This window comes from Labrus bergylta, chromosome 21 (genome assembly GCF_963930695.1).
Source record: "Labrus bergylta chromosome 21, fLabBer1.1, whole genome shotgun sequence".
Taxonomy (NCBI): domain Eukaryota; kingdom Metazoa; phylum Chordata; class Actinopteri; order Labriformes; family Labridae; genus Labrus; species Labrus bergylta.
Window position 1 is genome coordinate 19,992,085 of NC_089215.1, and position 16,190 is coordinate 20,008,274.

The 16,190-nt window shown below is 40.2% G+C and overlaps 1 protein-coding gene across 1 annotated transcript in view; it reads right to left on the reverse strand.

Moving 5' to 3' along the window:
• Positions 1 to 16,190, reverse strand: part of shisa9a (shisa family member 9a) — a 64,407-nt gene that overhangs the window by 17,922 nt on the left and 30,295 nt on the right. The window contains exon 3 of the mRNA XM_065949799.1: positions 5,730 to 5,903. Within this exon, the coding sequence (XP_065805871.1) occupies positions 5,730 to 5,903 (174 nt within the window). The remainder of the gene's footprint in view (positions 1 to 5,729; positions 5,904 to 16,190) is intronic.

The window sequence follows — 16,190 nt, forward strand, 5'->3', positions numbered from 1 at the left end:
TGTTTTTAGTGTTGTTAATATTTGAGACTCTCTCATTCTGCTTTATTTGATTCAAAATCTAGTCTCCAATAAATAGAACAGAAAAAAGGGGTTACTAGTTAAGTCCACTGTAACACCAACCTGTTGAATATCATAGGCCTGTTTAGACATCAGCCCATTGTTGAATAATGTAGCATGCACCAATGTCAGTGATTGATGTTTAACTGTTGTGTTGCATCAGTTTAATGCTAACAAGCTTGTACACCTAACTGATGATTTAGGGTGCACTCACACTAGGCTTGTCACGTACCCCCCTTAAGCCAGTTGTCCCCCCTCCCTATTCCCCCGCTGGCATGCACTCACACTACTCCATGACTAACCGGGCCTGAGCATGGTTACGATATAAAAATGCAGAGAGGAAGAGGTGGGTTCGACCTGTACTAAAAGGTTTCAGTCTTATTTTTACTCTGCTGCCTGGACCCAATTCAATCACTGCACAGAGAGCCTTCTCTGAACCTAAATGTCCAAATTGACCTCATTGTAACAGAAACTCACTGGTAGCTTTGCACATTTTATACCATCAACTTGAAAATTGCACACTTTGCAGAGCTTCCAACCATTTTTCCAAGCCGACCACTGCTTTTTAGATTGTTGTTATTCCCTCCAGGCAGTGACGGCTTGACTTTTTAAACATCAGTATCGACAAGGGCGCGTCCAGACTTTTAGAGCTGGGGTGGCCCAACTAAGGCACTGACTTGTACAGAGGTGGCCTAAATTTTGTGTGCACACACATGAATAAAGGGCATTTATTTACCCCTTCTGTCTGCACTAATCGGATCGACTTTTAAGTAACACAAAAATAATTGCAACATATACATCTTCTAAAATTAATTCTTCAAGCACTAAAAAAAAACGTATACATCCAAATTTTCAGTTTAAGGTATTCAAAAAAAATGTAAGCAAATATGTGCATACTGAAAACTATGAGCATGGCAGATTTCAACATAAGTCTCACCTCTGGCAAGGGGGGCCCATTGCCACCCCTGTCCACCACTGTGTACCCCTGACTTTCACAATCAGTGCATCTCCAGTTAAGCCATTATCTTGTGCTTTTAGTTTGCTGAAAAATGTAATACCAAACATAAATGGCAGTGAGACAGATAAATTGTTGTTCACTGTCAAATTGAGATAATAAGCATGTGGGAGTTTGCTTCATTCTCATTAGAAAAGGTTGACATTTATCTGTGTAACTGTGATTTACTGAACCACATCGATGGCTAAATGTCTTTGGTAAAACAGAAGTTTATGTGATGTGAAGTAAAAGGGAAAAAAGGATGAGCTCACTCTATTGTTTGCCGTTATGTTTTCTTTCAAGCAGGGGGGGGGGGGGGGCTGTGTTTTGCTGCAACATTATAGGCCAATGTCACATGACAACAATAAAACAACACTGAAATAACAATGAAACAGCCATGATGTCGGGTTAATTTCTTTAGTTGACCAGATTTCTTTCATTGGTCTCTTGGTGATGGGGTAGGAGGCGTTCACAAAATACTTCCCCCTCATCTCGCAAATCTAATCATTACGCTTTACCCAAAATAAACCCTAACGCTTGGCTTCTTTTGTGAATATCCAACAAGATAAATCCGGTGTCTACTTCATGCAGTGCACTCTTACGGTTCAGTTACAATATTTTCCGCATACAACACAACGACTGACATTTGTGAATACATTTAGAATCACAGATCCCTTCATTTTTTTATGTTTGCTTGCCTGTGCAGAATGATGCATGTTTTAGATTGACACTTTTCACATTTGCGAGTTGCAGGTGTTGAGTTTCTCTATGATCACCTCAAATGTGAGAGTAAGATGTGCACACACAAGGATGACATTTCAAATTCGGAATGTGAAGCTTGCACAAGTGTGATGTGGAAACTTGAAGCCTCCAGCACACATAAGCACTGGGAACAGACTGTTCAGTGAGCTCTATTTTTTTTTTAAGGGAATATATGCATTACATATTCATAGCATCTGGATTTTCAAATAAGGGGAAGGTAGTGGATGTGTAATTTTTCTCACAAGGTAATGGAGCAATTTTTGTGTCTGGAAAACACATCAGACATATCATTTTAGACAACTTAAAAATGCCTGGGAGGGATATTGAATATTGAAATGCATGAAATAAGCAAAATAAAAGTAAATGGTGCTTTAAAGAAAACTTTTAATAAAAGTCACTAAGACCACTTAACTAGAGGAATGAATTTATAATATTTATGCAATAGATTATTTACATGGATAGAATGATGTACGAGAGGGGATGAGAGTAGGGGTCGAAGGGTGAGGGATGAAAGGATGAGGGGTGGGGGGGTTATGGTAGAGGTCGTAGGGTGAAGGGATGAGGGTAGGGGTTGAGGGGTGAAGGAATAGAGGAATGAAAGGTGGGGGGACTAGGGTACAGGTCGTAGGGTGAAGGGATGAGGGTAGGGGTTGAGGGGTGAAGGAATAGAGGAATGAAAGGTGGGGGGACTAGGGTACAGGTCGTAGGGTGAAGGGGTGAGGGTAGGGTTTGAGGGGTGAAGGAATAGAGGAATGAAAGGTGGGGGGACTAGGGTACAGGTCGTAGGGTGAAGGGGTGAGGGTAGGGTTTGAGGGGTGAAGGAATAGAGGGTAGAGGGGTGAGGGTAGGGTTTGAGGGGTGAAGGAATAGAGGGGTGAGGGGGTTAGGGTACAGGTTGTAGGGTGAAAGGGTGAAGGGATGAGGGTAGGGGTTGAGGGGTAAAGGAATAGAATTGTGGGGGGGACTAGGGTACAGGTTGTAGGGTGAAGGGGTGAGGGTAGGGTTTGAGGGGTGAAGGACTAGAGGGATGAGGGGTGAGGGGGTTAGGGTAGAGGTCACAGGTTGAATGGGTGAAGGGATGAGGGTAGGGGTCGAGGGGAGGGAGGATGTCGTTATAGGTCTAATCTGAAAATTAAGTTGTCACGGATGGTGTCGGGGTAGGTTGGTACACGGCGAGGTTTAGACTCAGAGTTGGGGAAAGCAGAATCAAAGGGGAAAGAAACAGTTGAAGTGTTGTTAAATACGTATGGCATGGATATAGGATTATTATTGTGAGGCGTGGTCTTTATTCCTGAACCCAGTTTAAAAAAACTGAATTCATTAAAACAAAAGTAATTGTGAAATAATTTCCGTTTCCTCGTACCTGATTGCACTCAACCCTCCTCTTCTATTTTTCCCTACATTTAGAGATTTACTACATGTTCAGTCCTCAGAGCATGCGTTTCATGTTGGTTTAATGTGTTGTAAGATGAAAGGAAGGCTGCAGCTTTATATCAGAGAGTAGGGTCTCCAGTTGAAAAACTTTTAGTCCCTCGCCCAAAATGCAGCGTCTGCTATCGCTGCTCTGCAGGGAAAAAAAAAGATGGATTCCTTTTCTTTTTTATTGACAAAACATTGATTTGACAAAGACTTCCTTTGTTCTTCTATCCTCAGGGACTGACACCAACACGTCTCCCGTTTGCATTTTAGATGACTGAACTATTTTCAGCAGTCGTATTTGTAGCTTTGCTAAAAATATCCATTGACTTATGTGTCTATTTAGGAGGTTGTGATGACATTATGAAATACAACCTGCATTAAAGATGGTTGAAATCACTGATGTTCACATGAGCTGGCTTTCTTTTAATCTCTCAGACGATGTGTCCACGTATCACATAGTATTCATCTGTTATTCTGTTTTCCATTCGGCTGGCAGTTAAATTAACTGCTACAATATTTACACGAAATCTCCCCGCTCGCAGCACAAAGCGGAACACAGCATAAACGATCCTGATAATCTATTACTGTAACATGTTTCGGGATGAGTCAGAATCAGCCACATGCGGTGTATCAAAGAAAACACCAATTACATTTACAACAGGGAGAAAATTCAGACCTACATATTTTTTTTTCTGAATCAGATATTTGACTTTTTGCTGCCTGGCATACTGAAAAGACTCTTCAAAGACAAGGTTTAATTATTTTAAAACCTCAACAGGAATATGTTCCACTTAATGCACCACAGATAATGAACACTTTGGTTCAATTTGGGTAGGGAAAATGTATATTTTTTGTCCGTCATAAATAACAGTTTTACGTTTTTTGGAAGATTATTGTATTATTGTTTTTGCATTTGATATGTTTGAAATAAAAACATTTAAATTGCTTTAGAGAAAGTCAACTGAATTTAGTACAAAGGTGATACTTTTGGAAAAAAGTCAAATTCAAATATTCATTATTAGATTTTTACACATCTTTTTGCTGAAATATTCAACACTTAAGCTCTGTTTTAAATCCACACATTGACCAGATTCAAAATCACACACTCAACGCTTACTTATTCTCACTCATTTATCATTTGAACCAAAAATCATGTTCAAATATTTATAAATCTGGATAAGATAACGACTAACAGGGTACCCAGTGCACAGCCAACTCACGTCCTCAAGTACCAGCTAGTTGCAGGAAAATACACAATTAATAAAATTAATAAACCTTGGTGTTGTTGAGAGCAAACCATGCATAATCAACAGAATCAACAGAATCAACATAATGCGCCTTTAATGACAGTAAGAACACGACACCGGTCCCATAATTTGTCCCTCAAATCGTCTCCAGTTTCAGCCCAAAGCCACAGAGCTCATTCTGTAAAATTCTATGCAATAGTGTTTAATCACGCTGCTACTATCGTCCCAACATTTCTGCCTATACACTCTCATGGCTTGTGTCAACCCAAATGGGGGCGTGGTCGCTCTGATGAGCAGGAAGTGATGTTTGACTGCTCTCATCAATAACAACCTATTACCTTATTGATGTATGTGTTTTCCAATAAACACCAAACATTAAGTGTTTTTAATGGAGGTTAAAATGCAGAAAACAATCCATAGGTGATAAGAAAACTTCTTCTAATTATTATTACCTTCCAAGTACCTTTTGAGTCATACCAATGCAAGATTAACTAAGAAAATGTCATTGACCCTTACTGCTACAAAACGATCTTTACCAGCCACCGTATCTGTATCTGTTTTCTTTTTTTTACATTCTAAATTGATATTGTAACATTCTCAAAAATCCCGTATTGGTTGGGCTCTGAATTGTTCCAGCTATGAGTTGGCAGAATTCTCAATCAAAACTGGAAAGGACACATAGTGAAAAATTCTCGAGTCAAGCTGAAATGAATTCAGGTTATGAAATAGTAATGCCATTGCCAATATCATACTGGCATGGAGAGCCAAATTCAAATCAGTTGCACCGGCAACTGAGCCCATTGAATCAGGTGGCATGCATTAAGCTGTCAAACAGTTCGGTGAGCAGGCTGTTTCTTTTTCACAGCGCAGGCAGCGTTCAACAACATCTGTCAGATCTGCCTGCAGGACTGCTGTACTTAAATACTCCAATTGCTCCTGGGAACCTCAAATCGATGCTGCCCTTTGTGTTTGGATCCAAAAATGTTCAGTAAAATGAAATGTAAAAAAAACAGCCTCGAGATCCTCTGCCAGCTACGAATGCATAAGATTGGGAACAAAAAATAAGGAAAGCCCCGGTGATTATGCATCCTGTCCAAACGCTGCCGTAGTAAGCAAATCAACATCCATTTTCAGAACTAACAACCCAACACCAAGCACACGACTTGTCTCAAACTGCAAAGATTACTCTGTTCTTTTTGTCTAAAGATTGAAATTGGTTGAGATAACAAGAGAAGTTGACAGTCACTCACCCACAGCCTTCAGGGAGGCGTACTTGTTGATGTCCTTGTTTTGCTGCTGCTGCTGCTGTTGCTGCTGTTTTTGCTGCTGTTCGTAGACGTGAGCCAGCTGGTTGAGGGCAGGGTACGGGTGCTGTTGGCCCATGTTTGAGCCCGGTCCCACGTTGTTGTTGATCTGACCCCCCTCTGTTGGCAAGGACACATGACAGGACAAGGTTACTAAAAGGTTTTTTAGAAGGGAAGCATCTCGGGCATCTTGACAGGACACTTACAAAACACCTGCGTTTTTAAACTGTATCTATTTAAGCTGCTTGAAATGCTATCCATGCATTCACATCCATTCAAGTCAGGTCCATCAGCTCATGGACTCCTGCCATCAATCCACAGCTGCAGCTGTTTGTATGTCATGCTGCCTATTACACATTTGGGCTGAATCCAGAGTGTATATGTACACAGACAGCAGATGCAGCTTATCAGTTACCATACATGTCAGTACATTTATGTCACTGGAGCTTATAAATCAACCTGAATACACATTTCAGTATACTGATCATACATTTGTACGTTTAACTCAACCTATCGGCATCAATAGGGAGTGTCTTTCCGGAGGTTAGGAGTGAGAACTGACATCTCAAAGCTGAGCATTTATGGGTATTTGGTTCAGATTGTTTAGATGCTGTTAGAGTGTTCAAATGATACATTCAGCCCTTTTAATAATAATAATTCTCATCTTAAAACATACTTGACTTACGATGATGCTTTGGGAGTTTGAAGAACACTACAGTTATCCTTGGAAGTAGTTGGTACACCCAGTTAACATCTTAGGGATGAGGTTTCAATTTGTGATTGAACAAGCTGTTGAACTACCAGCATAGTTAATAGATTTGCTTATTATATAGGCTAATTCCATCACATATGAACCATGGGCTGCAAGCTTCAGTTTTAGCATGAAAAGTCACAATATATTATTTAGCCATTCATATTTTATCATGACTGTTACCTACCTCTCCATATTTTTTAGCTAACCGTTTGCTTTAACCCTTTAGCTAACTTTAAGCTAAATTCATTGATCACTTCTTGCTAGGCTATTTCATGAACCTCTACTGTTTTTTCAAATGATTTATTTTTGGGGTGAAGCCTTCATTTAGCTAGGACAGTGGATAGAGTACAAAATTTCGAGAGAGTGTGGAATAACATGGGGGACAGTAGCCGCGGGTCGGACTTGATCACGGACCGCCTGCTCGGAGGACTATAGCCTCCATACATGGGACGCGACCTGAGCGCTTGGTCGTCAGCCACAGATAAACCTCTACTTTTAGCTTACTATTTTCACTGTTTATCAGTAAGTTTTATCTAGCCAACTAGCCAATTTAAAGAATGTATCCATTGCCCGTTACTTGAGCCAACTACTCTATCCATTAGCTTTAGCTGCTAACCATCTAATATGCGTCTATTTAAGCCAGTCCCATTGCAATACTCTCAGGTGATTATATCAACTCTTTATAATCTATAGCTAAAGTCTTATTACCTACATACTTTAAGCTAACTATCAAGATTTCTATATTTGCTTGAAAATGTGTTGATGCATTCTCATTAGCAACCAATCAATGCGCGTGTGGATATGATGTGTGGCAACTCCGCCGGGGTTTAAGAGAGCAGCAAGAATGTGTAGCAGTCAATCAGTCTGACTTTGAAGCAAAGCCAAATGTGAAAAAATATATGCAGGAATTCAGAGGACTCTCTCCTTAGCATTGTCCTCTCACCGCGCAAAGCCTGGCAGATAATTGTAACTTCCTGTAACTGAAGGCGAAGGTGTCCTTGCTAAATTAATACATTCTGTTATAAGCCCCCAAACTGCCTCTGGAAAATATTTTTGAAAATGTCAAAAGGGGGAAGGCAAAGTGGAGAAATAAGTCTGAAAGACATAAAGGGAGTGGGATGAATTTTTTTTTTTTTAAACATGACAAAAAGGCACGAGAAGGATGAAGATGGAGAGTAAGGAAGGAAAATCTGGACACAGATTATGTACAACTTTTCCTCAAGCTAGGCCCTTTTGGCCATCCAGCTGCCCATTTTTGCTTCTCAGCAAACAGAAAGGGGAAATTGTGTGGTCACAACCTGACAATATTGATTTCCTCCACCATTTTCTCCCTGTTTCATCTCTCAGCGGTGCATTGTTGAGCCAAGACGTGTGCTCCGAGGCTCTAAACCTGCCGGGTCCAACTGTCAAGGAAAGGCAAGTTGTGTTGTTCCTAATTAATCACTGAGCCCTGGCACAGACTCAAACCACACACACACACACACACACACACACACACACACACACACACACACACACACACACACTGACTGACTGACAAGGTAGTGAGAGTGGAGACAATTAAAAAGAACATCAGAGTGAGAAACAGCATGAAGGCGTGAAGAAGAAAGAATAAGAGACTCCCCAATGTGATGAAATGTCCCATGTTGCCTGATGAAAAGGTATTATAAGTGCATGTAGACGACTGGTTCAGTTAAGGCTACAGGAATTCAACTAAATTGTAGCCTGTGTAAGAAAGGGTTTGGGCGAAAAGTGTAAAGATTGAGCTAAAGCTCTTCTCTATCATCCATTTCATAGAATTTTGGGGAAAACAACATTCAGTCACGAATAAAGAGAGTCCACTTCTTTTTTTTTACAGCAGACCAAAATGGCCGACACGAGGTCACCAATTTTCTCATTTCGTAATGGATTTTGTCTGGTTGTGAAGCGCAATTATGGAATTCAATCTCCTATCAAAGCACAGGTGCACCTCGTTCATTTCGGGCGCTCTGCCATGAAATGGCTGCAATAGTGTGAATCTGTGATCAGCTATGGATTTAAAATATTAAAAAGCCCAAAGTAACAACCATATGGCGACGGCCTCACATTTGTACTCTTTTTAGATTGCAGTTTTATGCAAATGTGTTAGACGCCCAACATGTAAAAATCTGTTTGGTTTTAAACAGTGTAACATGTAAAGAGACCCTACAACACAAGGTTTTAAATAGGTTTTAAATGTGTGTTCTGCCAGGTGAGCGATAGCTGCTTAGGCTATGACAAGATGATACATTTTTAGCCTCCCTTAACATGAGTTACTGCTAAATCCCACAGGATCTGTGTGTAACAACGGTCTGTCTGAAGCTGATCACACACTCTCTACATCAGTGCTCGTGTTTCCGAAGCGCTATACTCCACTCCTGCTTCAATCAAAATACACGCTGAGTCAATTTTCTGACATTTTTTAAGCTCTCCATCCTGAAGCTCATTTAGAAAAATAAAGAATCTGAAGGTGCAGGATGAGATATTTGTAGCAGATGTTTATTGGTTTCCATTTCCTGGAGCCCGTAGACCTTACTATGATAACTAAGCTTTATGTAATGTCTATGAAATCGACATCTGCATGCAAGTGCAGACCAAATCCCCCTTAGACGTAGTCTTTCAACACCTACTCCATTCTCACATATCAAGTTGCTCGTCTGACTGTGCACAATTGAAATGCAACAGTGCTCTTGGCTTGAAGTCCTTTATCGCTAACCGCTGGCTAACCAGAAGCCCCACTAAGTTCGCTGTTGCTTCCAGAGGCATATATTGTGACAGACCATACCTGATAGGTTCAGAGATCGCTATAATAAGTAAAAACAGCAAAGTGAACCACCTCTAAATACAAAAGAAGAAATGTAACACTGATTAAAATGTTCCCATAACAACCATATCTGCATCTACAATTTCTCCATGATGATTCTAGGAATGCATTACCAAACCAATTGAGCGACGTCTGTGACTTCAGGCAGATAACTTGAGCTACACTGAGTTGATATTTGACATGCATCATTCTCACATGCACCTATCGAAGTGTCCTCCCACTTTGGCGGCCTATTTAAGCCAAAAGATTTCTGGTCTTACCCTCTGCTCTGTCATTGCTATTGCTGTCTCGTACCATTGTTGAGTTTTTAAACTTTCAGCCACCACCCCAGCATCATCCACCTGCAAGCTCCGACAGTGGGGATTAAGATATCATCTCATCTCTCCTGGTTTTCTGCATAGAGGAGTGATGAGGATGGAGCCTCAACACCAAACTCAAACTATATTCTGCTGCTGCAATAAACATTTCAAAACCAGTACAAAAGTCAGTGTTCTGACTGAACTAAAATGACTACAGGACCAGGAACCAGGCTGTCCAGATTTTGCCCTATACCCCCTGCTTAACCAGCACCTGTTCAAAATATTGGATTTACGTCATCCCTTTTCAGCAGCAAACCAAGTTTATAAACTCAAAAGCACCTCATGGAGGCTTAAGGAACAGTGATTCATACAAGAGGTAGCAGCAGTGCTGTTAGGGTTAGACCTTACAAAAGGTGTGCAAGTGGATTTATTGGACTCTACAGCTATTTTTTGAGTGGAAAATTTTGTGCAGTTCTTAAGATTATAACACCAAATTTAAGTGATCCAGTTTATGACACACACATTTCTAGTTGAGGCTTTCTTTGCCAGTTCTGTTGCTCACCTATACAACCCAAGAAAGTAATGCTGTTCACTGCTGCTCCTTGTGAATCACCCTGTCCCACAGTTTTCTCCTCTGTTTACTCTAATACTCCTCTCTTCATGTTGAGAAAAAAAAACATCTCTTCTCCTCCGCTTCTGTTTGCTTACAGAGAGCTATAATTATTTCAGGTTCGTAGAGTGCTGACTCTCTTCACACATTCAGTTGACAAGTGACAAGATTATGGGAATTTGAGCCAAAACACACATAATTGCTCAACTCTTCTTATGCAATCAAGAGGGACAAAAATAAATCCATGTATTCTGCTCCTTCCATTACGCTGTGCCATTATCCTACTTTTTCTGCTCCACAATCAAGCTTTTTACAAACTTCCAGATCCTCCTTCCTCATTTAGATGAAAAAGCAAAACAAAAAAAGCCCCCTTGATGCCATCACACTATGAACTTTTAACCCAGGATGATTGACAGTGGTCACAGGATGCTCATCTGGATGATGTAAGCGATGCAGTGGGACATTCCATTTCAGTCTAAGTGTCTTACCAAGCACAAACAACAAATCCTACTTCTGTAAGAGTAACTCCAGTCAGAATATTTACCAAAGATTACAGAAAAGCAGCAGAAAGGAAGAAATAATGGAAAATCAACTGGGTCCATTTGCGTATCAGATCCAAGAGCGCATTTTTTTTTTTAAAACAGCATTGTTCAACAAATTATGGCATATGCTGGAGGTACAGAATATTAAAAAACGATGTGGAATATCCTTGATATGTTGAATATCCTTGCTTTCTTTTCAGATTAAATATTCAATCAATAGGCCTTTTCAAATCATAATGAAATCTTGCTGACTTCAAAATGAAAGGCTGACCATGGATGCTTCTTAAAAGCAGCAATCCAATTCTATATATCAAAAGAACCTTCTGCAATCTGTGATGAACTCTTTCAATTCTTGAAGCAACCCACTTTTATGCAATCCAATAATAGGACATGAATGTTGAATAACAGTTATAAAGGCATTGGCATGCAGTCTCTAAAGTAGCCATTAAAGGCACTTAAGGAAATGTTTAAGGCTTAATATGTGATTTTTCACACTTAAATATAATATAAATCAAGTATATCCTCTGAAAATAACTCTGTGAGTCATGACTGTCTACAATGGGTGTAACACCCGAGTCCCACTGTCTGTGATGTTTTCCGAGTTTTCAGAGTCCTATCTTCAGTTTGTTTACATCGCTCGGACGGCCGGCTGACTCCTCCCCTCACATATAAAGTTGTTTAAATGAGGGACTAGAGAAAAGAAGAATAACATACTGTACTCACTGCTTAACTGTGTTTCTAGATCACGCTCATTTCAGGTAAATTTACATGCAGTGTGAAGATACGAGCATAATAAAGATCGCTAGCATTAGCATGCTAACACAACAATGCAGCACACGTTGTTTTGGTTTCATGCTGGTGCTCAAGGGCGACATCTGCTGGATCAAAAAAAATGCATATAAAGCCTTTCACTGTTGGCTCCACATGGAATCCTGTAAAAAGACTCTAGCCATTGCAATGTGGTAAAATTGGCAGACTTTCCAATTAGATTCAATGAGCCTGCATTGGCACAGCAGGTTGCTTTCTTTAGGAAATATAGGTCAACTGTAAATAGTCTAGATAGCGCAGCAATGAATCATTGTCAATCAGGCATTAACATCATGAAAAGCAGTAAAATCATTCAGTTGCATAATGCATTGCTATCATTTGTATCATGTGGCCATATTGGACATTTTTACTTTGGTCTTCTACTTTAAAAGTCCTAGTATAGCCATGGCATTTCTGTGCAAATTCTATTTTTTTTTTTGTTCAACTGATGCAAGGGGCCACTGTTGAATAAAGAAGCAATACCAGATGGGTTACCAAAGCCTCTTTTGTTCAAACAGTTGTTTAGCATTTGTAGCCATTTTCTTTATTCAAAAATCCATCTGCTGTCTTCTTTCATTAAAGGTTTAGGGAGGTTGACACACCCATCAGTTTATTTTCTGTAACTTGAAAAGATTTATCCTGGCTTGTGACAAACATTCGAGCACCTGCTCAGCCTCGATGGCTAACACTGCTAGTGCTAACACCAGCTTCTGAGTTACAATACCATTTCAGCAAGGTCAAGTGAAGTCCACCTTTTTTCAGATTGAGTAATAGTAAAAAAGAAAGGTACAGTGCTTTGTATTTTTAATAAAGAATATTAAATATGAGGATCTTGCTTGTAGCTAGCCAAATTAGCTCTATTTAACTCAGAACTATTTGACTTTTGTAACTGTATGAAGTGGAATCAGTCTTAAAGATGCATTCTTGGCAGAGTCCTATAGGTTGCATCAAGTTTCATTGTATAGACATCTATGGGTAAATTACCCCAACTTTTGCTTGATTCATTTCCCAGTTATCAAAAAAAAGCTTGATGTTGAGCAATCATAGTTTCATTTTAGGGTTTTACACTAGACAGAGTAAAATTGAGGGCGTGGTTGCCTTTTATTAAAAAGTAGCTTCCACGGCAACCTGTCACTAGTATGGAGACATATTGGTCAATGGATTTGAGCTCATACAGCACTTTTCTAGTCTTCTGACTACTCAAACCGCTTGAACAGCACAGGTCACACCTACCCATTCACACTCATTCACACACTGATGGCAGATGTTGCTATGTAATGGATGATGGTAATGGAATCAATGGATGAGTTCATCCATTGGTTTCTGAATGAATTATGAAGTCCAATGGTGGTGGCCGCCATATTTGAAATACTGACTCTACTAAACTTTGTAGTAACGGATAAAGATGTGAGGTTCAGGGAGGCATTCAGCCTACTTGCAAACATCTAAAACACGTCCACCTTTCAGTCGACTCCACTAGGCCTCTTATTATGCCTGATTATACAAAACTATTTGCCTTAATATGATCAAACTGGATGATTTCTAAAAACAATTCCCCCTCTGGACAGTTTTTTTCCTCAAAGGAAATAAGCTATACAGACCAAGACTGTTTTTAAACCAGGCTGCAAACATGTTTATTCATGCTGTTAAAATAGGCATTTTAAAATGGGACCTAATGTGGATTACTTGGTTTATGAAGCCAGCCTTAAGCAGACACTCAAGAAACTCCCATTTTTTTCACTTCCACGTTGGCTTCATGTTTTAACACTGGAGGATGGCACTTGGATTGTGATGACCATGCAAAAATTCAGATTCACTACTGTTGGCATGCCCTGTGATTGACTGGCGACCAGTCCAGGGTTTATCCCGTCTATCGGCCAATGACAGCTGGGATCAAATCCGAATGGGAAAATCAATATAGATAATGGATGGATGGTGTTGGCATGCAAACTTTAAAAAGTCCTGGCTATGTATGGGTCATGTTTAATTGATGTTTTTGAAAAATCATGCAGACACTTTCTTGAAAGAAAAGTTTTTTATAATTTCCCAGAAAAGCAGGAAATCCTCTGTTCTGAACTATATTGAATCTAATCCTTGAATCTAATTTCCTTGAATCTCAAGGAAATTAATCCTTGAATCTAATTTCTAATGTAAAAAAAGAAAGATATTAACATTGATTCTCCTGCAAGGCAAAGGCACAGGAAAGTCAGGTTTACAGTAAGTGTGACTGCAAAGATGAGAGAGTGCGTGGATGATGAGCTTATGACCGCCAGGCAGCAGAAAGTGCATTCAGCAACGCAAAACAGTGAGTGTGCTCTACATCATACAAAGGCAGAGTCGTACAGCCCTGAAACAGGGAGTGATTTCAAAGCTGTGCGGTCTCCCTGGTGGGAAGCCAGACATCCTCGCATGGAGCCGAGAGGCAATCCTCCCAGGGCAGAAACGATATCTGTGTTTTACTCATGTCCCAGACAAGAATATATTCTGCTTGAATAGGGTAGACAGCTCTCACAGCTGTCCCTTTATGTGAACTGTACAGCAGTGAACTGTGAGAGAGAGAAAGTGAAGGAAAAAGATCAAGAGAGCGCCTGAGCACATGTATGTAGGAGTGCTTCTATTGCTTGCTTGGCCTGACTCCATCGCCACTGGCTTTACAGTCTAATTTCACTGCTTGTTTGATTCGGCACAGAAAAATTGTAAGCAGCTGACTAATCTTTTATTCCCTCTTTCTCCTCACTCTGCAAATGCATAAACCCTTTTCTTTTCTTCGACTGTAAAAACTGCCTGTCTGTCGTTATTCAACCCCTCTCCATCCCTCGCTCTCTTCCTCTCCTCTCTTGTCATGGCAACAGTATTCTCTCGTGTAGTATTTGCTCTGCAGCACACGCCGAGTTCGCATTGTCCCGCAGTCACCCGCGCCCACATATCAACAGGCAGCCTGGCTGTACTGTACTGAAAAAGTCATTGTTATGCAACCTATGTTATGCTGCCTGCTGCTCCGTCGGTATGTCTGTTCATCTCTCTCCACTTATTCTTCACGTGTCTGCTTTCACTTCTCTGAGCTTGTTCTAGGTCACATCCTTAACAGCGTTGCCAGGCATCGTCAACAAAGCATGCATGTTTTATTGAGAGAGTTACTCTAGTTTGGTTTGAAAATGCAATTTTACGAGTCATCTTTGCATATAACTGAGAGCATTTTAACATTGAATAGATTTTGACATAAAAGTCTGCACTGACAATGAAAGCCAGTGCAAATAGAGGCAGAACCTGAAAGATGAGATAGGTGCATTTGTCCAAAGCTGCTGCCTGCGTTGTTTTGTGAAATGTGGAGCGACAGCAAACATCTTTGTGAAATAACTTCAGAGGAGTCGAAGCGGCAAGGCATCCTGAGACTTCAAACGTAATATCTCTGTGAAGTGTGAAGTTTCCCCTTAATAGCTACCAAATACTTCTTTGTTGACCAAGTTTTTACTTCTTAGTTTGTGGCAAAAGGTGAAAAAACAACACAGAAGAAGCACCCTATCTATTATTTTAGCCTTTGTTACCTATCTGAAGTCTTACAAGTGAGCCTTCCCCTTTATTGAAGGCGGTCTCAAAATAAATATAATCTACGTCAGTGGCGGCTGGTCAGTAGAGGGCGCTAGGGTGCTACCCAACCATTCCCTATAGGGACATGTCTTAAGCTACTGATTGGTGACATTTTTCTTGACCATGACCCCAAAATCCAGGACTCTGGGCATCCATTGATTCTTGTTTAAAGTGGCACATGTGCATTTGCTCCTCTTTAATAAAAGAGAAAGGAGCTTCAATGGGCAAAGGAAAGATTTGTCCATGCATGAAGGCTTTACACACCACCACCCAGGCAGCAGAGGGAAACATCTCATGAACTGAAACATAAAGAGCAAGTCATGCAGTTTCACTGGATCAGAGCACTGACTGTTTATAAAGATGGATCAGAGAAGCAGACCATTAAATTTGTGTCCTTAGAGTTTTGGAAATACTGTATATGCCTGTAAGTATGAGTGTGTGTTGTTGTTTGTAAAGTATGTTAAGTAAAATAGAACATTGCCTAAGTTAAAAAAATATCACATTTCTTATTAGTTAGCCAGTTAATGGCATTTTCCATGTATTAGCATCAAGCTAACAAACTAAGATAGCCTTGGCTTCACCCCAGTCATTTTGTTTGAAATTGTGCCCACCCACACTGGAGAACAATGTATCTTAAGTTGTAGGATGTATAAAGTTCCTGTAGTTGTCACAAAAAAGGCAGTCTGTGTTTCACTCGTTGGAAATAGAAACTGTTTTTTGCAGCAGCCTTACTGCAATGTCTTATAGCCATACTACACTATGTTGTGCCTTAGCTTGTTAGCAGCTAGAGCTAGGCTAAAGCTAAATGTATCCAACCAGAGGTCTACAATTTGGAAAAACAGAGGGATGTTAAATTTAAAAAGAAAAGTAATTCAATGTTTAGCCTCCTTGTCAGTTAGAACACAGGTGGAATCATGACTGTCATTGCTGTTATCATTGTGCCGTATAAAATGTAAAGACACATG